General features: G+C 39.2%; 1 protein-coding gene across 1 annotated transcript in view; it reads left to right on the top strand.

Moving 5' to 3' along the window:
• Positions 1-23,785, top strand: part of LOC148035870 (uncharacterized) — a 53,493-nt gene extending 29,708 nt beyond the window's left edge. Inside the window, exons 4-5 of the mRNA XM_087678854.1 lie at positions 22,765-22,868; positions 23,198-23,785. Of these exons, the coding sequence (XP_087534980.1) occupies positions 22,765-22,868; positions 23,198-23,785 (692 nt within the window). The remainder of the gene's footprint in view (positions 1-22,764; positions 22,869-23,197) is intronic.
• The last annotated feature ends 232 nt before the right edge of the window (positions 23,786-24,017 follow it).

Here is a 24,017-nt window from a genome sequence, read left to right as displayed (position 1 = left end):
ATCTTCAACATCTTCATAGAATCCATCAACAAAACAAGAAACACAAGAGAATACACCACTTTTAAATGGAAATAATCACATAGTATTCATCTTCATTGTTGTCATAGTTTTTTTTCTCAATCTCTCATAGATAGATACATTGTTTTGATAGAATTGACTATCTCTGACTCTCTCTCTCTCTATCTCTCCCTTTTAATCAATAGTACATCATCTCCTTACTAAAATACTCAATAATGGCCCTCAACAATCCTTCTTAGGTCTTGGATACACCTCCCAAGAGATATGGGAGGTATGAAAGGGCACTAGAATCACTATAGTGTCTCTTCATAGCTCGCTTCTGTCACTTCACTTTAATCTTCTTTCCAGTCTTCAGTAGCTACTTCTTCCATTTGTTTTAGCTCTTTTGAACTTAGATTCATCCTTTCCAAAATTTAGAAAAATTTTCCAAAGTCACACATACATTCCATAGAGCACTTACAGAAGATCTACAGAAGATTTATAGAATAGAACAGAATAGAGGCTCTACAAAAGATCTATAGAAGATCAACATAGAGTTACAGAAGATCATCAATGAACATCAGAACCTCATAACTCATACTAAAACCATCCCAAACTATCAAAAACTATTCAATAAGCTTTCAAAAGACCTCAACCTTCATCAATAATCAATCCATGCTTCATACATAAGAAAATAAGAACAAAACAAAAGCTAAATTGGAGATATCAGAACCAATCAGAACCTCAACAAAACCTATCAGAACATCATAAAGTCTCATATTTCTGCTGAGAATCATCATGAGCTTCCAAAACATAATCAATATCATGAAAAAAACTTTCAAACACTTCCAAAACAACCAATCATCACTTAAAATCCATCAAAAATCAACCCTTCAAACCTCAAAACAACAAAAATCAACCAAAAAATCTAGTCATTTCAGCATTCAATGTATCCCCAGAGGATGAAGAGATGGGTAGGCAAAATCATAAAATGAGGAATAAGCTAAACAAAGGATTAGAAAAATTTAGGTGAAATGATTAAGAAAGGCATTAATTGATAAGCAGGAAAAGTGAAAGGTATATGGATAGATGGGGAAGGACAAGGCGGAGAAGGGGAAACATTTTGATCTTCAATGAAATAAAAATAGGTAAAGATTGGAATTTGATGAGCACCCTGAGGTTGGAAAAGGAGAGGTAAGATGGCTACTGAGTTGGATTGATAAAGGGAAAAATAAGCATCATAACGATGGGCCATTTGTTGATAATAAAATAAGCTAGAAATAGAGGGACCTAAAATAGATAATCAATGGTAGGCCTCAAAGAAGGATGAATCAAATGGATGGTTCTTGAAAAGATAAGCTAAAAGATCAACCCTTAGTTGGTTAGTGTTTTACACATGAGTGGAGGCATTATTCGGTCGTTAGTTCAGGACTATAAAATCAATCATTAAATGCCATAAAGTATCAAGGAAAGTAGCCACTTTAGAATAATAGAACTATAACATTTCCTCTATCCTCAACTCCAAATGGTTGACATATAAGGCAGCTTGTAAGACCACATCCCCTACATACCAAGCCAGATCTACATCATTTGGAATTAACAGATCACCTCATAGATACATACAAGACATCAGCATTGTATCCAAAGTCCCAGAATCTTCAAAGACCATATGGACAACTTTTGTCAGTAAATCAAAAGATCAGGCTCCACTCCAACCATCCTCTAGAAAAGGTAGATCCATCGTCGAAAGCTTAATAGAGAAGGCCAACTTCTGCAGCAGCTGATAGTGGACAGAAAAGGAATGGTTGGGAGGAACATACTCCTGAAATTGCACAAATGTAGACCATAATAAATCCATCCTGGTTTGCAATCTTTCCACTTTAGCTTGAAACAACGGATATAATGTGGCATGTCTCTAGAGAACTGCCAAGTCCACAGGGGTCAAAGAAGGAATTGGCTGCACAATAGGGCTTTGTGAAGAAGAATGTGACTGGACTAATTGCTCGTTACGGTACTGAATTAGGTTTCTGCTCTATGCTAAGGTGGTATTGGCTATCTTAAGCTCCTCTATCTAGGCAGCTAGCAAAGCTTGAAGCTCGTGAGATTCCTTCAACAATCTATCTCGTTTCTCAATTACATCAACCACTTGGGTGGTAGTGTCAGCCAATTGAGTGTGCAAACTGGAAATTTCCATTTTTTGAGCATCAATGATCTTAGTCAGCTGCTCCATTTGGGTACAAAGATCAGAAAAGCATTCATGAGCAGAAGCTAGCTTGGCATTTGCTTTTTTTAGCTCCGTCTTTGATCTATTGGACTTCATCATAGCAAGAGGAATAGAGTTGCTAGATACATGCACTCACTAAGAGCTCAATAGAATGTTGGACATCTTGACATAGGAAGGGAATTGCATCTCCAATTACCAAGCATTCCACTGAAGGGATGGAAATCTCCAGAGTACCCTCACGATGTGCTCTAATAAGATTTGGTGTTGTGAGGAAAACTGGTAGGTGACTACTAGATTGATCAGGAATGGAGGCTGGAGGAGGAGCTAGGGCTGATTCAGCCACTCGTTTTAAGTGTTTCCTCTGAACTACCACAGGAGGGATAGAATCAAAATCCTCAATGACGACAGCAGGGGGAGGAGCATTTGGTGGATCAACTATCAAGGTAGGAATTTCTTCGGAAGGGGTAGCATATGCCAAAAAGACAGAAAGGTAGGAACCGAATGTAGCATTAGCTACATTACCCCTGGTAGCTCTATGTTGATCCATTTTGGACAGAAGGTAGAAAATCCAATCAATCGTTATGCATTTTAACACTATTCTAGAAGCTATAAGAAACTCCTTTAAAAGGTAATTAGAGGGTGTCTTGGTAGGCATAAACTTGTCTTGAAGGAACTGGCATAGCTGCTTCCACACAAGATTGGAGATCATGGAGACATTGATGCCAGAAGTGGTAAGAACCTTCTTGGGATCCAACACATCCTGGGTCTGCTTCTGCAACAATTTAAGGATATCCTCATTCAAGAATAGTTGTCTAGCAGTAGTGAAAGAGTCTCCCCGATAGGGTAAAGACAGAGCCTTGCCTAAACTTTTAGACGTCAATTGGACAACGGTTTTCCTAAAATAGGACCAAACCTCTTACTGTAAGAGGCTAGAAATTGATCGCAAGTATCAGTATCCTCTTGAATGAGTGGTAATGAGAGTGCGATGAACTTGGCTAAGCTTGCTTTGCCAATAAATTCAGACTCCAACAATAAAGAATAATCATGAGAGACCAAGGGGACGTACTAAATTGGAGGAGGAGCTTGAGGCGCCATTCAGATACGTTACACACACACCACACACATAGACAATCACAGTGAATGCCTGCAAAACAACATAATATCCATAAAAAAGAAATTGATCAGAATAAGCACACACATACGTGACTAACCAATTGACCACCCCAAACAATTCACAGCTTACAAAAAAAGTGCCATGACCTCTATACATATGCAACCAAAAGCTTCATGCTATACAACAATATGCACTCAAGACCGCGTATAAGGTAGAAAAAAAACGATAGAATACACCATAATTGTGTGATACAATCAAACCATAATACCTCAATAACCCACTCAAGACATAACCAGAGCTTCTATAAGCAATGACAGCTCGAAAGACTGCACGTACCCATCCCATGAAGCGCATTTATTGAAAAGGAAAAAAGTGCAGTGAGGGGAATGATTTTAGTGAAGGGCCCATTTTAATAAGTTATTAAAAATGGGTGAAATTTTATTATATCGTAAACCTTAATAAGAAAATGGCAATTCCTTCTTAAAATATGAATTACAAATTATTAGGGTAAAACAATGCTTTGAACGGATCCGAGACTTAGATATCCAGACTCAGGTCTCTAAATGAATATTCATTGATTAAAAATTAAGTATGTGTTTAGCATTTTTTGTGTAGTGCGTGCACTTGTGACGGTATGTTCATTTCTCATAAACTTAGATGTGTCTATGTGCAAGAAGCGTGTGCTAAGTGAACGACTGGTTCATTTTAATTGTTTAGAGAAATGTGTATTTGGCACGAGTGCGTGTGGAAAAGTGGGTGATTAAAGTTCATTTTAACAATTAACCGTGGTTAAGGGGTGACAAAAGATAAATAAAACAAGAAATATAAATACGTGTCAAGGGTGTGTATGCAAGAGAGTGAGTACACATAGATGGATCCCAAGATGCAATGAGTCCAACAAAAAAACAAAAGCCACTACTGAAAAAAAAACACCTTATTTTTTTAAAAAAAATGAAGGCAAGGTTAGTTTGGTCATATTTGGTTTAGTTAATTAGGATTAGTGTTTGGGTGTTGTTATTATTTTTATTGTGATTTATGTATTTTTCCTCTCGTTTGTGTTTTTTAAATATTTTTTTATGTTTGATTTATTAAGTTTTTTTAATTAAAAATTTTAATAACTAGATTTTGACAATCAACCCTGAGTGAAAATTGAACCACCGGGTTTCAACAATGGATCTATATTTTTCAGTTTTTTTTTCAACTTATTTTTGGAATTTAAAATGAAATTTCTATATTTTTAAGTAACAATTTAACATTTTGGTCTTAAAATAATAGGGTGAACATATGTCAAGGCGTTTTCAGCTTAGAAAATATTCCAAAAGTAGTCAAATGAATTGATGGAATTTTCTATGATTTTTTTGAATTTAATTCTGATTTTCTATTAATTTTTATCAAAATTTTCTCAATTTTCAATGAATTTTGAAGGATTTTAAGGATTATTAATTTTCTACTAATAATTCTCTGAATTGGAATCTGAAAAATTAAAAAAATCCAATTTGATAAGGAAAATTTTAGCTATTTTTTTGTTTGAATAGTTTTCTATGAAATTTTAGTGCTTTTTTAAAGGTTTTTAAGTGTTTTTTTCGAGTGCTAATGGGTTTTTTGAAAAATAAAAGAAGGTTCCCGAGCTGCGTGTGAATAGCACCATGTTCTCGAACAGCACACACCACGGCACGGACAAGTTGAGACGTGTGTCCTCGCGCGGAAACACCCGCGGGTAGCTCACGAACACATACACAAACACAAACGCGCGGCGGCTCGCAAACTCCCACAACAAGGGAAGGGTGCGGACCTGAGGGGACACGGAAAAAGGAGGGAGGGTGTCAACGGGGTGGTGGCATAGGGCTGTGGGAGAATGGGGGAAAAGGGGGCTCGAAGGGCGCGACGGGGGAACGGGGGCCAAAGAAAGGTGGGGTTGTTTTATTTCCTTTATTTTTGTTTTTTTGCTTCTTCTTTTTTTGTTGAAGGGGGGGGGGGGGGGGGGGGGGAGAAGGGGGTGGACAATAGGGGGGACAATGGGGGGTTGGGTGGGCAAGGACACCGGGGTGGGGAGGGTTAAACAGCAGGATGGAGGCCCGAAATGGTGGGGGGCGGCGTAAACGGCGGGAGGGAGGTAGAGAGTCAGTGTAGAAGCGGAGCGGGAAGCTGCAAAAAGGGATGGAGACGACCTCGAAGAGGGGGTCATAGGGCTGGATGTGGAACAAGGCAATGGCGGCGAGCATGCAGGACAGCAGGACTATACCTGCTTGAGGCGGCGGCCCAAGGCACGAGCGAAATCGAGAGGGAGGAGGGGGAGCGGGGGAGGAGGAGAAAGAAGAAAAAGAAGAAGGAGGAGGAGGAGGAGGAGGAGGAGGAAGAAGAGGAAAAAAAGGAGGAGAAGGAGAAGGAGGAGGAGGAAGAAAAAGAGGAAGAAGGAGGAAGGAGAAGAGGAAGAAGGAGAAGGAAGAAGGAGGAAGAAGAAGAAGGGGAAGAAGGAGGAAGGAGAAGAGAAAGGAGGAAGGTGAGAAAAAAAAAAGAAAAAAAAAGAAGGAGAACAGGAACAGGGAGAGAGAGAGAGAGAGAGAGAGAGAGAGAGATGATGGTAGAACATTAGGGCCGAAAACGCTTCAAAAACGGCTTGTAAGAAAGTGATTAAGTTGCTAATTAGTTGAGGTTTAGGAAGAATAAAACCTCTAAATTTGGTTGTCCAAATGTGATTAATGAGAGAATATTTGGTTCATTGAAGAGGTCGGCCATTAATTGCCCTCATCTTGTAATCCAGGTTAGGGGTCACCTTTTCGGCCGTTTTTGTCTTGGAACTCGAGAGATTTTGTATTTTCGAGATTTTAGCACGAAAATTGTATTTGTTTGCTCCCGCGTTTTCTTTCTACACACTATTCTCTTTCGCCATTCTTTTTGTTGCACTTGCTTCCTATCACTGTGAGATTCTTGCTCAGTTCATTTGCTAAAATGTCTAGCAATACCTCTTCAAATAACACAGGCATAAGCACATGAAAATACAAGCTAACTGTTTAGCTAGATTCGATTTACACATCTTGGAGAAGTATACATCATCGAGTATTGATAGATGAGATCGAAGCAAACAGGTTGCGAACACAAGGAATGAAGCATATAGATTTGTGGGTGGACGGAAATATTTATCCCAGGGATCCTTTTACAGGTAAACCACCTCCTTTTTTCAATGTCCATGACTATATAAGATATGTTGGAGAAGGTTACAATGGGATGCTTGGCTACTGTATGAGGTTATACTCTGCATCTTACACATATATAGCTCAAATGCACGAAATGAAAAAAGCACTAGAAACTGCACAAACAAATATTTTAGAGTTGACGAGTCAGATTGATGTTTTGAAAAATGTTAACAAGTCATTGCAGGATAAGCTAATAGGCTTGAGAGAAACTCCAGTAGGATTTAGAGAGAGGAAGAGACCATTAAAAAAATATAACCAACTTGTGTGAGAGAGCAAAGAAAAGGAGACTAAATCTTACAAAGAAATATGTCTCTAATATATTAGGCATCAATATCCGAGAGAATGAGGAAAGAATCGAACTTTTGAAGGAAACCATGAATAAGAAAGATATTTTGAGGATTCTTAAGTCACCCGAAAATGCGGATTTGAGAGGTCCAACTCTCAAAGAGTTAGTGAAGGACTTAAAAGGCATAGTGAAAGCAAATGAAATTGTAGAGACATGTGATATTGTGGGTATAAGTCGGAAAGGTTATCGTGCTATCTCTGGATTATGGTTAAAAAATCTTAGACGCGATAGGGTAACTGTATTTGGATTGCCTCGAGCCCTTGCAGTTTTGACTGCAAGAATTGCCATGAATCGCAAGATTCCACATGTTTTTGGAGATTACATTCACATCAAATGGTCTATGTCCTATGAAAAACCAAAAAAAAAAAGCAATTTTTTATTACAATGCGTTTGGCAATACATGGCTTGATCTAAAATCACAGTAGAAGAAAGTTATGGCGTTCTAAAGTTTGCCTTGAAGTTGGATGAAGCATAGATTCAAAAGGGACAGAAGATGGAAAGAATTAGCATTTGCCTCATGAACATGGCATTGGACCATAGCAATGGTGAGGGCTAAGCTCCATTGCATAAGATCCAATCCGAGATGGAGATTTGGTGGATTGGTGCAGCCTAGGTACCAATTGAAAATCATCAAATGTTGAAATGGTTTTTCAACCATACAGGTATTCCAAATATCATTAAGTCTCAAAGTGAAGGCGAAATGTTGGTAGTTGATGGGGTTGGTAGTTTTAATGTGGAATGGCATATGAGTGCTGATTTAAAAACTATCAAATGTATTCTTGGAATATGTAATGGTGCAAATGAAAAATATCCTTGCATTTATTGCATGGAAAGTGTTGGATCCAAAGATTGGAGTAGTTTGTGACCAGTAAGAAAAGCCCCAAATAGAGACTCTATAGATTTGAGTAAATTTAAAAACATAGAAGACATCTGGGATCCCATTTTTTCAATCTCTCTTAAGAATGTTCATATTTGTACTTTGCATGGCAGAGATTAGAATAATCGATAAGCTTCTCAGGTTGCATCTTGACTACGCATATTCCATTAAGCCATTATCTTTATCAAATGAGTGTATTGATAAATGCGAGGCATTACTATCGAAAATGGGATTTTATGGAGGCAAAGTTCACTTGAGAAAGGATCCAATACTTTTAGGAAAAACAAGAGCTATCTTGGCCAATGTTTCTATGGGAGGCTCAAAAGCTAGACGATTCTTAGGAAACCATTCAGGAAAGCAGGTGAATGCGGCTTGGGAGTGTTGGAGAGAGCTATGTGAGATCACAACAAATGTTGCAAGCACACTGAGGCTTGCGTTTCTTAGAATGGAGGTTAGGATACATCTTGATGTTTTTCTGAAACTCCTCAGGCAACATAAGACAACATATACATATGTGGAAGAGTTCAAAAGATCAATCACAAATCTTGTTCAGGCGATAAAAGAGGCATGGGGAGAAAAAGATATCACTTTTTATCTGGTAAATTAACAATTATTTAATATGGGTTTATTTTGACAGGTTTTTCAATTGGTATAAAATAAGTGTTACTTTGTATTGCAGCATATTATTCATATTCATGGGCCTTACTTTGTGGAGGAGCATGGCCCCTTAGCAACTTATAGTAGCCAAGGCATGGAAAAATCCCACTATCAAGCACGCACAAGTTATTTTCGAAGCACAAGGCATGGGGGAGGAGTTACAAAAAGCAATGCTTTGGAGGAGCTATTCAATTGGTTTTTTCGACAACAACTTCAAGGAATGCAGATAAAAGATGGCAATGAGACATGAGCAGTCATACTTTTATATATAAGATAGAATATATACAAAGCTAGCTTTCCAAAACTCTCACATTCTCTTCCTCCTCATGGATCTTTCCTCTATAATGTAGAAATTTTCTTCTCTTGTAGCCAGCTATAGATTTTACATCACTTCGCTTTGCAGCCAAGGCATAGGATGTGAAGGCCAAAAAGTATCTTGCTCTAGAAGCAGAGTAACTTGGACCGTAGCCAAAAATCCTAATTGTTGCAATCTTTTCCAAAAGCATTACTTTGTGGGCATTATATTGTAATCCTGAGAAACCTAGAAGCCTTGTAAGAGCTTTAATACAAAATATGGGCCATGCTGCATCCTCTGAGAAACTACTATGAAGTACTAAAAAGAAATTAGGGTCAATCCTAGCTAAGTAGTGGCCGAGTGCAATGTCTTTCAATGTACTACCACCAGCTCTCGATCCTTTTCCACATCCTAAGAAGTTATCTGAATTAGCAATCTCCAACTGCAAATAACACCCATACCAAATGAGCATGGAACTCAAACCTACCAATGTGTAAAAGCAAATTCAAAATAATCTTACCACTTGGTTTTCATCATACTCCAATTTAACTGGATTCCATAAATTTATTGATGATGATGTCCCATTGGTATTTATCAATTCTTTAACGTATTCAGACTCCTCTCTTCCAAAATTGGAAATCCCAAGTTGGCTTTGCATGCGATCGAACTCCTCATCAGTAATACTCAACTCTTTCTCAGCATCTTTTGCCTTTCCAAAACAAAGAGAGAGGGCCTCACCAACATCAATAAACTTATCATCTACAGTTTCTTTATCAAGTTTGAGTATCTCTTCCTTTGATTCATTCTCTGTGTCAACTATCCCATTTGCAGCATCAGAAGCCTTTCCAATAATGGCTAGACAATAATCTTCCCTAATATTGAAAAGTTTTCTAATATCTGAAAGTAAAATGTACTCCTTGTCCTTGAAAGGTATAGATGGTAGAGAAGGAACAGTATAGTGAGAACTCTCATCAGTTGTAGGGTTTGCATTTCCTTGGCTCTCCTCAATGATGGTCTCAGCTTTGAAGTGAGCAACATCCAACTTCTCAGCAAATAGAAGCCTCAAAATCTGCATCTACAACCTCCTCTGTTTCCTTTTCATCTTCCAGGTCATCTAACATACAAAAGCTAGCAGACTTTGCTCCTTCCAACTCTTGCTCATCAGCTTTCAGAGGATATTTGACAAGGGTGAAAACAATAAAAGCAACAGACTTTGACATAATCTTGTAGTTCTTGGAATGAGTGGAGCACAATATGTCTCTTGCATAAAACCTGTCCAGAGAGTGGGCACCACCTCTTAGTAAACACTGACTTTTCATTGCCTGTTGATCCAATGGGAACATGGACATATTCCTTTGTATCAACTTCAATAGCAGGACCTGCTAGATTTTCAAACTCCAAAAAGTCCTCCAAAAAATATTTCTTATAATATTGCAAAACATTGTCAAGGTCCCAATCAGGATTAAAGACATTCTTAACAACTCCATAGAAAGAGAGATCCATGCCATTCTGAAGGATAAAGTCAAGAAGCCTCTCTGATGGAGTGACATCAGTAAGCTCTGATACTCCAAGAACTCTCATTGCAGAATTTCCCTTCCCTGGAGATGTGCTTGGCATTTTGACACTGGTGGAAGAGCATGGGGAAGAAACAGAATGCACAGGCTCATCACATGTTGAAGCCTTGAGCCTCTAGAAAGCCTTCTCCTTTTCCTAGTCCCTAGCAAAACCTTGGAGCCCAGAAAATCTATAGGTTCAGACATATTTCCAACGCTTGCACGATACGGCACAATGAGACTCAAATGCCAAACACGGATGTTGGTACTCGCGGCGTATCGGGAATGCAAACCAGAATCTCTAAAAGCAAAGGGCCGCGCCCGAAACGACGTGATAAGGTAAAACCCAAATCAGCGAGGACCACTCGCCCTCGTGCAGTATCGGGTTAGGAGTCTGGAAATGAATGCCATGCCTAAGCAAGACAAGAATAGCTAAGCCCAAAACGACACGAGCAGGCAAAAGCAAAAAACATGAACACTCGCTCTCGCACCGTATCGGGAGAATAATGAGAAGTCCGCAAAGGCAGCCGAAAAAGCCATATAGATGACCAAAACCTCCTTATGTAGGGTGTGCAATAATGCCACGTGGTACTAGCCGTTGGGCATCGACACATGGCACTAGCCGTTGGGCGCCACGTGGCCAACAAACACGTGGCAAACACATGGACCGATCGTTAGTCGACATGTGGCATATAGATGTTAGGCGAACACGTGGGACAATCAATGCGAGACACGTGTTTGACATGTGGCATGGTTGACGAGGGTATATAAGGGACCCTTTTACTTACGTGCACACTTTACATTCTCTCGAGCTCTCGCACTATGCTTGCCCGATACGGAGTGATCCCAGTGCTGTGCCTATTGCATCCTTGTTCTATCGCGTCGTATCAGTTCCCATCGCCCGATATGAAGCAAGGGTGCTCTTGCCTCTTTCATGATTTCCTTATTTCGCACTGTTTTGGGGTTTTTTGTTCGATATGGAGCAAAGGTCAAAAAACGTCTACCCAGGTTTCCTCATTTCGCGCCATTTCGTGGCCTTTTTCTTGCTACCTGCGGCGTTTTGTGGATGCTTGTTTGATACGGAGCGAGGGCATCCTTCAGTGGTCTACCTAATTGCCATCTCGTGTCATATCGGGCTTTCTTCTTGCGCTGTCCTCATCTCTGATACGATGCGAATGCTAACATATGTATTGTTTGTTTGTTCCTGGACCTCGCACCGTATCGTGCCTGCTGCCCTCTTGTCAGATTTTCTAGAAAATTCCTATCTCATTTTTGTCTTTCTAGATCTTTTATTTCCTCCTCTGCATGGCAAGGACAAGGAAAACTGCAAGAAAATTTTATATAGATAGGAAGGATAGTGGGGGTAGAAGGAAGTTACAATTTCATGAATCTGAGGAGGAACTCTCTTCAAATATTGTTGAGGCCCGGCCATCAGAGGCCTTAAAGCATTTTTCTACAGAGATCCCTCCTACACCAGGTGTTGGCCTGGCATCTTCCATGGAGTTACAGCATTCCAGTGCAGAGAATGTTTCTTCTCCTGAAGTTGAAGAAGCAAAGGGTGAGACTTCCCCTACGAAGGATTCATCCCCTCCGATTGCACCCAAGCCTACTTCTGCTGGAGCCAATGAGTCTCCCAAGCCACAAAAGAAAAAGAGGAAGTCTCGGTTCTTCTACATGCAGAGGTGTTTCAATGAGATTAGAAAAACCCAGAGAGCTACAGAGCACGTGATTCCAAAGGCTACTTTCATAAGAGTTGTAAAAGAAATCTCTAACAAATTGTCTAGAGTGGCAATTGTCTCTGGTCTTCATAAGAAGTGGCAATTATCAGCAATTCTTGCTCTACAAGAGGCTGCAAAAGATTTTCTCATTGATTTCATGAACGATGATTTCATTGCTGTTGCGCATGCTCATAGAATTACCCTAATGAATAAAGATTTCAGCATGGTCAGCAGAATCAGGTATAGGTTCGATAAAGTGTTGAGGCCCTTGCCTTCCAACGATCAAAAAGCCTTTGAAATCCTTAACATTCCCCCGAAATTGTCCAGGAAAGGGAAAAAGCTAAAGGTTGAGGATGTAATTCACCTTTACTCTGCAAGGGGTGCCACTCAGTAGGAGTCTATCTTGAGAGAAAAAAGGCAGGAGGTCTTGGAAACTAAAGACGAAGTTTACAAGAGGAAAGCCGCATCACTTGGTCCCATCAACTACGAGAGGTTGGGTAAAGTGTATGGGAAAATACTTGAGAATGTTTCTGCGGAACCTGAGGAGGATTACCTTAGTATATCTCTAAAGGACAAGCCCATGTTGGAGAAAAGGGATGTCCAACTATCTGACTCCGTTGTTTTTTGTTGCATATAAGGTAAGGCTTATAGGTTCAAGTATATTTTATATGTAATTTGTATTGATTTTGATCGATTTAAATAGCTTTTGCTATTGACTATAGGGCATTCGTCTCCTCTCTCACTCTCGATATCCATAGAGCCATATATGTTGTTGATCCACTTCTCTCAGTGGAACTATTTGCAAGATCTGGGTCTAATATTGCATCATTATTTTGTACTTTTGATAGTGTGACAAATTACCACATCTTTTTCCCTTATGTAGAAAGATATTTTTCTTTTCTGTAGAGAAAAATCTATATTCATTTGCTTTCACCCTTTTGCTCACCTCTATTTTGAATTTGCAAAGGGCATTGGAGTCTTATCTATATCAATTTTCTTACTAGAGAAATTATATTTATGAACTCTCTCAGTGGTGTTCATGGCCAAGCACGAATGTATGTTGAAAGAAAATTACTTGCTTTGATTATATTTACAAAAAAGATTTTGAACTAATAAAGCTTCCTTTTGTAGTGCTGGTAGACTTGTTTCTACATTTTTGGATACTACATATGAGGATCTTGCTGATCCTCAAAAGCCTTATACGTTTCTTCTACAAGAAGTACCATTGCAAAGCGATGTGCATTCTTGTGGATGGAGAGTTATATCAAATATTTGCAGAACAATGGATTCAAAGTTGTTACAAATAGAAGGAGTGAATGTAAGTTATTAATTTTATTTGATTTTTATGTGACCTTTATCATGATGTCTTTTCACTAACTTATAACATTTATTCTTATAGTGTAGAGACTATCCTGATTCGTATATTTGGTGGATAAGGGAGAGATGCATTGAGTTGATTTTGGACAAGGCAATCACACCATATGATCCTGACTCCCCTCTTCCTCCCAAAACTTCAATGGCCAAGGGCACAAGCAAGGGAAAGGGTAAAGGCAATGGTAAGGGGAATGGCAATGGCAAGGGCAAGGGCAAGGGCAAGGGCAAGGGCAAGGGCAAGGGCAATGGCAATGGCAATGGCAATGGCAATGGCAATGGCAATGGCAATGGCAATGGTAATGGTAAGTCAGCCACCATAAAGACCACTGCTATTGAGTCTAAAAGAAAAGGAATGCCAATGCTTTGTCCTCTGAAATTTGATCCATCCCCTCTTAAACCCCAAGAAAAGAGAGTACGTGTGAAGATGAAATTCTTTAAATTTGTCATTTTGGATTCTAGCATGTTGAATCTTGCATTTTCATCTTTCTATCTTCGTTCGTGCATCTCTTTCAGATAGCATGTATCCTCTCTATGGTTCTTCCTCAAATAGTATGAACAGGAGGTTCTATGGTTCTTTCTCAAACAGTATGAATAGAAGGCTCCAAGAATGGTTGGTTTTCATGTACATTCAATGGCTAAATGTCCTACTTGATAGCACTTTCTGCACCATGTATTAGAATGCATCACATCTCTCCCACCTCCCGCAGAAGTGGATATATTAGTAGTATTCACCTTCAACGTATGTAGTTGTTCTATAATCACATCCATTAGCTCTTTCTTAATACTTGCAATTGAGTTAGATAGGTAGTTCTTCAGATTTTCACCTCCTGATGTACTTGTAGTAGGGTTTTGGAAAGCTGGTAGGATTCCACTCTTGTTGAGTTGCCATTGGAGGAACTCTTTGAGACAATTGATGTTGTGGTTGAACTATCATTTGAGGCATTGTCATTTGCGACCACTGTGGATTAGGTGCATTGTATTGCGGCATTGTTTGCATTTGGGGGTAGGGGTAGGGAACTGTCCCTGGAACTGCATTTGGTAAGTATACCATTCTTGGCATGGAAGTAGATAAGAATCCTCTTCCTGGAGTCATTGATAGCCTTGCTTCAACTTCATCATACAGTCTTGCACCTTCCACTGCAGCCTGCAGTTTGACTCTGGTCTTCTTAATTCCAAGAACTTGCGAGCTTCTAGTTGTAAGCCTCTGAGGAATACTCATTTCTGGATGCCTTCATCCAAATGATGATTGGTCCATCTCTTCAGGATGGATTCCATTCGTGAGACATAAGCTTCTACTTTTTCTCGAGAGGATTGACTTAAGTTCATGGACTCCTCTCACATCCTCTATTCAAAACCTTTACACTTGAATTTAATGAGGAATGCCAACTTCAGGTCATCCCATGTGCCAAAAGTTCATGCTGTTTGTCTCTCATACCACTGAAATGTCATGCCCTTGAAAGTGGCGGGGAATATTAGTCATCAATGCTCAGGGATTCTGGCATTGTTAGCCTGTACTCTCCCTTAAAAATTGACAATGGGACTACATTTGTTGGCCTGTCATCAATATTTCGAGGAAAAATCTGACTAGGAAGGGGACCTTGAGTCGCCATATGGATTTCTGTAAAGAGTGCTTTTAAGGCGTCAAAAGATGCTTCTACTACAAGCTCGTTCTCAACTTTGATTCTTGCATTTTCTCTTCTCACATACCTCTGGACTCGTTCTAGCGCTTGCCTCTTGATTGCATCATTCATCAGGGGGTTGGCTCCAACCAATTGATCTGTACTCAACAGAATAGAATCAGAGGGGCTTTAGTCTCTAGAGGACTCTCTAGCCAACATTTCTTCTACCTCCTTCTTTTCAATATCTCTGAATTTATATTTCAAACCACTACAGAGGGGGAGATATTCTATTCTAAAAGTATCTAAACTCATTCTTCTTAGGATTGTTGTTGTGCCATCATTATAATAATACCAACCTCTGAGGGTTTAAACAATGTATGTTGTGAAAAACACTCTGTCTACCAACTTCCAATGGGTTCCTAATTGAACAAACAAGAGGTTGTCACTGCACCAAGCATCCCATGTATCTTACTGTTGAGCATCCACGAACAAATTCCAACTCTTTTCTTTCTTATTTTTGTGAACCTCCACAGACCATGACTCCTAAAGCTTCTTCACGATTTCCTACTTGATGATGTCTGGAAACTTCTCAATGAATGCAAAGCCTTCCATGGATGGTCATTCTCTTTGTTTTTGCTCTTCAATTTGTTCCCAAACAATTTATCACCAAGATGCACATCCTTGTTGCTTCAACTGGAAGAGGAAATAGTCCATCACATAGAGCTTACATCATGATAGTAATATGTTTCTTCCATTGTGGGATGAAATTCTTGTAGAAAGTGGCTTTGGAAATAATAATCTCCAACTCTTCAGTGGAAGAAGGAACTTTGTAAGCATCCATTGAATTCTCCTCTTCTTGGCAATGCCATTTCCTTCATTTTCAGCCTCTTCAGATGCTTATTGATGGCAAGTTTCCTTGGCTGCACACCAAAAACATGGAACCCCAAGAGGAATACCAAGGAAAAGGGGTTTCTAGTGCAAGAAAATCTATCATGTAACATCAACAATCTTTTGTTTTATTCCTTTGAGAACCACAACAAGGAAAAGAACAAATCTTCACGCAGCATCATAGTAGATATCTCCCACGGATTTAATAGAATCAACCATAATCTTCAACATCTTCATAAAATCCATCAATAGAACAAGAAATACACGAGAATATACCACTTCTAAATGGAAATAATGACATAGTATTCATCCTCATTGTTGTCATAGTTTTCTCTCTCAATCTCTCATAGATAGATACATTGTTTTGATAGAATTGACTATCTCTGTCTGTTTGTCTGTCTCTCTCTCTCTCTCTTTCTCTCTCTCTCTTTCTCTCTCTCTCTCTCTCTCTCTCTCAATCAATAGTACATCAACTCCTTAATACAATACTCAATAATGGCACTCAATAATCCTTCTTAGGTCGTGGATGCACCTCCCAAGAGGTATGGGAGGTATGAAAGGGCACTAGAGTCACTACAGTATCTCTTCATAGCTTGCTTCTGTCACTTCACTTCAGTCTTCTTTTCAGTCTTGAGCAGCTACTCAATAATGGCTCCCAATAATCCTTCTTAGGTCCTGGATGCACCTCCCAAGAGGTATGGGAGGTATGAAAGGGCACAATAGCTTGCTTCTATCACTTCACTTCAGTCTTCTTTTCAGTCTTGAGCAGTTACTTCTTCCATTTGTTTTAGCTCTTTTGAACTTAGATTCATCCTTTCCAAAAGTTGGAAAACTTTTCCAATGTCACACATACATTCCACAGAACACTTACAGAAGATCTACAGAAGATTTATAGAGTAGAACAGAATAGAACAGAACAGATTAGAGGCTCTATAGAAGATTTATAAAAGATCAACAGAGAGTTACAGAAGGTCATTAGAGAACATCACAACCTCATAACTCATATTAAAACCATCCCAAACTATAAAAAAATATTCAATAAACTTTCAAAAGACCTCAACCTTGATCAATCATCAATCCATACTTCATAGAGAAGAAAATCAGAATAAAACAGAAGGTATCAGAACCAATCAGAACCTCAACAGAACGTATCAGAACATCATAGAGCGTCATATTTCTACTGAGAATCATCATGAGCTTACAAAACATAATCAATATCATCCAAAACACTTTCAATCACTTCCAAAACAACCAATCATCACTCAAAATCCATAAAAAATCAATAATTCAGACCTCAAAAACAACAAAAATCAACCAAAAAATCTAATCGTTTCAGCATTTAACAACACTTCAGGTTTTTCACATTCCATCCAGGTAGTGACATGACACAATGTCAAAGTTCTTGCACTACTCAAAATCATCCCTTTTTTGGATTTAAATTACTATATAGGATGATAATAGTGCAAAAGCACCTGTTAATAGTCTCTCGTTTGAATAATGAATTGGCATTCATCGTACGTCCTAGCGCACGTCCTAGTGCACCAGCTAATAAATTTACATAAATTAAAGTATTTTGGTAGAAATAAATCATTTGCATAAGTATCTCAAGGACCACATGAATCACAAATGTTCCAAATTTTCTTTATGAATTTTAAGTGCCATGGTTTGTAGCTGCATTAGTCTTCCTAAACTCAAAATCATATCTTTATCGGAAAGGACATGAAAATACATGCAAATAAAATATGGTTCCTTTTTAGAAGGAGCTTACATCATTCTGATAACGATTTCCTAGAGTTTTTTTTTTACAAGTTTTCATAAGAAATTATTGAATGCAATGTCGTGATGCTGCGCATCCACCACTACAAATCTGAGCGCAAAGTTTTCCGCCAAGAAATTGATCACATTAGTCAGCATCATTAGGAGTTTATTTTCCATTGTGTGTATATTTTGTGTTTGCATTTGCATGACACATGAGCACCTGTAGTTAGGCTAGGCACAATTTCTTCAATGCATTCATAATTTTTTTATAAGCATTGTTTGATTGATTGCATAGCATGGATTCTGGTTTGCAAATTTCATGAGTGAATGATGAGCATGAAGTTCTATTTCAAATCTCTTTTTTTTGTTAGGGACATTGCATGGAAGAAGAGTGACATGATCATTTTTCATCTCACCTAAAAAGAATGTCCACAGTAGTACAAGTACGATGTTCCTACTTTACTTTTGTTAAGGGGGATCCAAAAGTTATTCAAAAAGGGCTTCTTGTCGTTCCTCCAAAATATGTGGAGTCTTATAAAAGTTATGCATATCAAGGATCTTGGGTGTTGGCTTAGCTTACAAGAAACTTTCAAACTGTCAAATATGCCAATTGGTGACTTATGCAATATGGACCAACAATTGATTGAGGTAGATCTTTCTTTTGTTGGAATTGTGATTGAAACATTCTTCACACGACTATGTGATGTTTACAGGAGGACAAGATTTGACTACTTGCCATGTGACATCTCAAGTACACATATTGTCAAATGCTCTATTGATCTTAACTTCACAGAAAATGGACAACAAAATTGAGTGGTTTTAACCTGATATATATATATATTTATTTAAAGACATCCTACCCTATTAAGATAGAGAAGTTCTGACTTAATCTATTACCCATGATCTCTGCATATCTAGGAGAGTCTTACCATACTTCGGTGAAATGAAGCCTTGCTCATTCTATTTACCAAGGTTTTCACTCAAATTTGACTTGATCAAAAAGAGCTTATATTTACAACCCTTAAATTGGTTGGGCGTACAACATTGGTGTGTGGAGATGGTACAAATGAAGTTGAAGCGTTAAAGGAATCCCATGTAAGTGTTGTGTTGCTAAATGCTATTCCTCCAAACCAACATGTATCTGAGCAGTTATCAAAGTATGCTACTACATTGAAAGGAAAAGCAGTTAGTTTCGAATTCTGTTCAAGGAAGAGCTTTTAAATGGCAACTAACTCCTGTAGAAACACAAATATTGAAGTGATTGAAGAAGTACAACTCCTATTGTAAAGCTTGGTGATGCATCAAGAGCTACTCCATTCACTGTCAAGCATGCCTCAGTGGCTAAATTGTCTTGCAATGGCTTGCAATGGCATTATTTCATGAATTTGATATTAATTGAAGGGTTAATAAAGCAAACGCCATTACGTAATGATGGCGATGGAAAAAGCTTAAATAATCAAAAGCTTTTTGAAGCTCATGATGGTCGCATGACTGACATAATCGTTGATGTCAGAATATCGAAAAAAAATTCCGAGGAAAAAGGTCTGGTCTGGAATTTTCAGGGAGCCGTAGAAGAGAAAGAGAAAGCTATAAAAACGCAAGGGGGGAAGCTGATGAAGAAGGGAGGGAAGTGTGACGAAGGAGGGAAACGAAGGTGACAAAAAGCAGCAGAAAAAGACGAAGGTGACGATGAAGCAACATACAAAGGCAAGCTGTGATGATGAAGGCAGAGATGATGAAGCTGAAGAGACGACAGACGAGATGACAATGAAGATGGAGAAGCACATTGTCTTCTGAACCGACTGCGGCCTCCAAGCGGTGTTCGATGTGGGGCGGCATAATCCGACTGGCAAAGAGAAGCGATGTTAGATCATTAAAGATGGTGAGCAAGTTGGCGTTTCGACGGTAGATGGTGGGCAAAGACTGCATCAACAAGATGCTTTTTCGTACTGGAGCTGATAGGCTTATCTTAAATCTCCACCAACATGAGTCGACGACATAAGGAGGGTGGAGGGTGAAAATCACATTCCTTCTCATGAGGAGCTACAGTCATCCCTAAAATCTTCAAGTCTAATCTTTCAATTCCTTGCCTAGAGAGCTCGGAGAGAAATAACAATCAGCGGCATTACAACTGGATATGTAGTCCCCTCTTCATCAACGACTCAACAACTTTCTTCATCTCTTTTGTGTGATCATTTATTCAAACTTCATCTCTTTTGTATGATCATTTATTGTTCCTTTTGAATGGCTAAGATTTGTTGCTTCTTTTGCTATGACAAGGAGTGATACCATGTTGAGAGTTTATTGCTTCTTGGTGCCTTTTCATGAGAACAAAGATGCCATTCTAAAGAAGAGGAACTTTATACATGAACCACGGGACACAACAGTCCTCAACATGCATGTTTATGGGAAAAGAAAGATTAGCTATTCATGTGTCATAACAAGGTGGTGACAACATGAGCTTTATCTCTGAAGATGATGACCTGAAGTAATGTTGAGAGGCATGCTAAGTGGAAGAGGCCTTTGAACCTTAAAGTACCATATCAACATTGTCTTTCAATTCGCTTCTCTTTTCATGATATATGAAGCTCTCTTGTGACAAAACTCAGAAATTCTCTTGTGAATTGATTCATTGAACTTCTTCCATTCTATCCCTTGTATGTAGCAACCAAGAAATCTATGTATGAGAACATATCAAGAAGATTAAAGTCTTTGTATTCCTACTTCTCCATATCATGCCGATACATGAAATCGTTCGAATGAGAATCCTAACCATTCTTTTACTCCACGTATTTATCTTAACTTGAGTAATCTTCTTAATCTTTTTGCTCCCATCTTGCTAAGTGTTCCTACGATGAGCAACTTCCACGAACTTCCGTGCATATTATTCCATGTGACATCTGGTGAACCCACGTGAAAGTGTCGCTTCTAATCATCGAGAACAATCCAGCTTCATCATCAACTACTTCTTCCTTTTCAACTGATGAGATGAAGAATTTATTGCAAACTCTTTTCTCAGCCATTATGATGCAGAATCAACAAATGCAATTATCGATGTAGCAGCAACAAGAGTTATATCAGCAACAATTGGATCAACAATTAATGTTGCATCAAGAACAAGAGCATACTCATGGTGCAACCAAAGCGATTGAGGTTGTGGTTAGTGAATCTAAATTATTTGATGGCCAGAATGTTTCAGCCTATCTTAAAGCCTTTGAAAGCTAGATGCACTTCTTCACAGTTCCTACCAACTGGAGCAACTATTTCCTATGCCTTGTCATGCCTGCTTTGTGGGTTAGAGTGGCAGATTTGTTTATGCAAGACTAAAATTGGAATGTTTTCAAGAAAGCGATCAAAGATGAATATTTTCTAGAGGATTATGGTATTGTTATATGGAAGACATTTAGAGAGTGGGTCTATCAGTCCAACAAAGGACTTGTTGCTTCTGAGTTGTTGCGGGAGTTTGGAGAGTGATACAACCAGTTAGATGCACTAGAGAAAAGAGCCTTAGACTTGGAGAAAGTGGGGTTATTCTTACAGGCAGCTAATCCTTCACTTCATGATGAGTTGGGAGAGCTTCTTGAAGACCGTACGCATCCTATGGGATTGAACACTAATTGGCAGGATGCTGTCCATTTGGTTTCTACATTGACAAAGAGGTGGAGATGGAAGGCTCGCTTGTAGAACAGCATGCAAACACCTCTAGCGATGTCTTCTCCTACTTCTCCTATTGTTCCTTCCACTTCTTCTCCTATTTTTCATCATGTGTATATGCCTACTTCTATGCCTATGACTATGCCTATTCCTGTTGCGGTTGTCAGACCATTTGCCAAACCGAATGTCGAAGACATGGTGGAGAAAATTTCAAAGAACTTAAAAGATCTTCAAATTAAGATGACCAGAAGGGAGCAGCAACCACTTAGCTTAGCTCCAATTTCCATCCCAACCTCTTCTACTCCTATAAATATTTCCAAAAATGATCGTGTTTGCTGTTGCATATGGTGCGATAGTCCAGACCATGAGTGAAAGGACTGTCAAGATTTTGAAGAGGAAAAAAGATTGAAGTTGGTAGTCTGGAAGGACAAGATGATATGTTTTCGAGATACAGAGTAACCAATTGAACCAAATTTTGGTAAAGGAGATATGAGAAAATTACTGGAGGAGTTTCTTTTTTGCTCTTCTTATGTGATGCGAGAGGTGGCAAGAGAAGCTACTGCCTATGGTCTTCAATTGGAGCAGTTGCCAAAGGAAAAATCTCCTTTATGGTCCTATGCACTACATGCAAAAAAGAAAGGTAAAGCTTCATCATCCACACTTTCAACCATAGGAGATACAATCAAAAAAGGGACTGTATGGAATGATTGAGTTGATGTCTTTTCTATCTATGCTTATATTGCAAAATCTCAAGGATTTGAAGTGCTTGTTGAAGAGAAGCAAAAAAGAGATAATGATCAGCGTGAAGGATCGAAGAGGGCAATTAGGAGGAGTGATCGAGTTCTTCAGCCTTCTTCTTCATGACCATGGCAAAGTATGGCTGATGTATATAAGCCAGAGGTACAAAACTATCAGAAGGCCCCAAAGAAAAAAGATCCGAAGCCAAAAAAGTCACCCGGTGTCGAACTGCTGCGCATTCGAGATGTGGAATCCACCAAAACGGTTATGTTGAACATGGATCATTTATCAAGGCACTTGCTTCTTATCATCACATGTAATTAGAGGGTGTCTATCTAGATGTTGTCAGCCATTGGACATGGGTTTCAACTATATTACAATCAGCAAATAAGACTTTTACATATGGAATAAGTGGATCTTTTTGGTATTAAGTGAAGGGTACTAAAGGTTCATACTGTTTTGGAACTTGTTTGACATGCTGAGACGGAGGATGGGGCTAATGGAAACTCATGCTATTGTGCTAGGCAATGGATTGGTGAGCATGTGTGCTAAGTGTGGTGCATTCGCAAAAGCAGAAGAATTGTTTGATAAAATACCAAATGTTGTCTCTTGGAATGCTCTAATCTCGGGGTATCCTTGGCAATGCTGAATCTGGGCTTTGTGAGGATGCTCTGAATCTTTTTCAACTGATGGAATTGAAGGTATTCAGCCAGATAGTATCACTTTTGTTAGTGTTCTCGTTGTCTGTAGTCATGCAGGTTTTATAGATAAAGGTCTATTGTCTTTTGAATCTATGGACAAGGAGTATGGTATTTGTCCAACTATTAAACACTATAATTACATGGGCTGTTTGACAAGGTCGGTGCAGGACCCGCCGTTTTATTAAGCGGAAGGGGATTGTGAATAGTAAATGAAAGAAAAGCAAAAGGCTATTTTGGGGGGAAAAAGCGGATTCGAAAGACAGGGAAGATTCTACAGTTTAAGGAAAGAACAGAAAAGCATTGGAGAGGATCGACGGGAGATGGAGGGAGATAGAAAATTCTCAAAGATCCACAAAGAGAGAGAGAGAGAGAGAGAGTAGGTAGATGCTGAAGCTCTAAAGAGCAAAAATACGACGTTTGTTTCATGTGGAAGGAGAACTGGAGGTCGTCAAATTTTGAGGATATAAAGATGGTGGCCTGAACGACGTAGAAAGAGGGGAATCGCAATCAGGGACGGCTCTCTGCAACTTCGAAGGAGATTTACGAAAAAGAAGGAAAAGAAAGAGTTTGTTTAATCACAGAGAGGCTCGACAAATTCAGAAGAGAATTCAGGAGTGGAGAAGAACAGAGGACGCGGAAAACTTCGAAGGGGAGTTCAGGACGGAAGGAAAAGGAAGATTTTTTTTTCGCCAATCGGAGGGGGCTCTGCAACTTCGAAGGAAATGCTGATGTAGAACTACCAGAGCTATACTATGTTCATCGCGCTAAAGTCCAATCTGTGCGGCCATTTAGCATCTTTGTCCAATTGAATGGCTTCTTAAAGCAGGGTCTTGTCTATTTGTCACAGCTCAGTGATCATGAGGTAACAAACATGGATGAATTTGATGAGGTGAAGCAGCGGGCTATTGCAGCAGTTGCAGAAGATGCGGATCGAGTTGTAGCTACGACGGGAGAGCATCTCTTCTGTTTGTTAAACTTGTCGAGGGAGCCTCTAGATGCAACAAGTGTTCGTTGTTTGCGACCATGCTATCGTCGTCCTCATCGTCCGTTCGAGCAACCGAGACATGCGCTCGCTTGATCGTGGGAAGCCCAGGCTCAGGCTCAGACTCTTCTTCTGTCCTCTTTGTCAAGGGAATTTTGGATTTCTACACACTTCTCACTCTCTATCACCGATGGTCTCCGCTGTTGGATTTGTACTGCAATAGAGGAGGCTGTTGCACCGCAGAGCTGCTGGATGGGATGAGAGCGTTGCTAACTATATACAGAGAGCACAATTCTATTTAAGCCATCAGCATCCAAAATCAACATAT

This window comes from Lygodium microphyllum, chromosome 5 (assembly GCF_053477565.2).
Source record: "Lygodium microphyllum isolate KBCC chromosome 5, Lygodium_microphyllum_v1.1.10, whole genome shotgun sequence".
NCBI classification, from domain to species: domain Eukaryota; kingdom Viridiplantae; phylum Streptophyta; class Polypodiopsida; order Schizaeales; family Lygodiaceae; genus Lygodium; species Lygodium microphyllum.
Note: the sequence above shows the minus strand (reverse complement) of the source record. Positions and strands in the feature narration are given on the sequence as shown.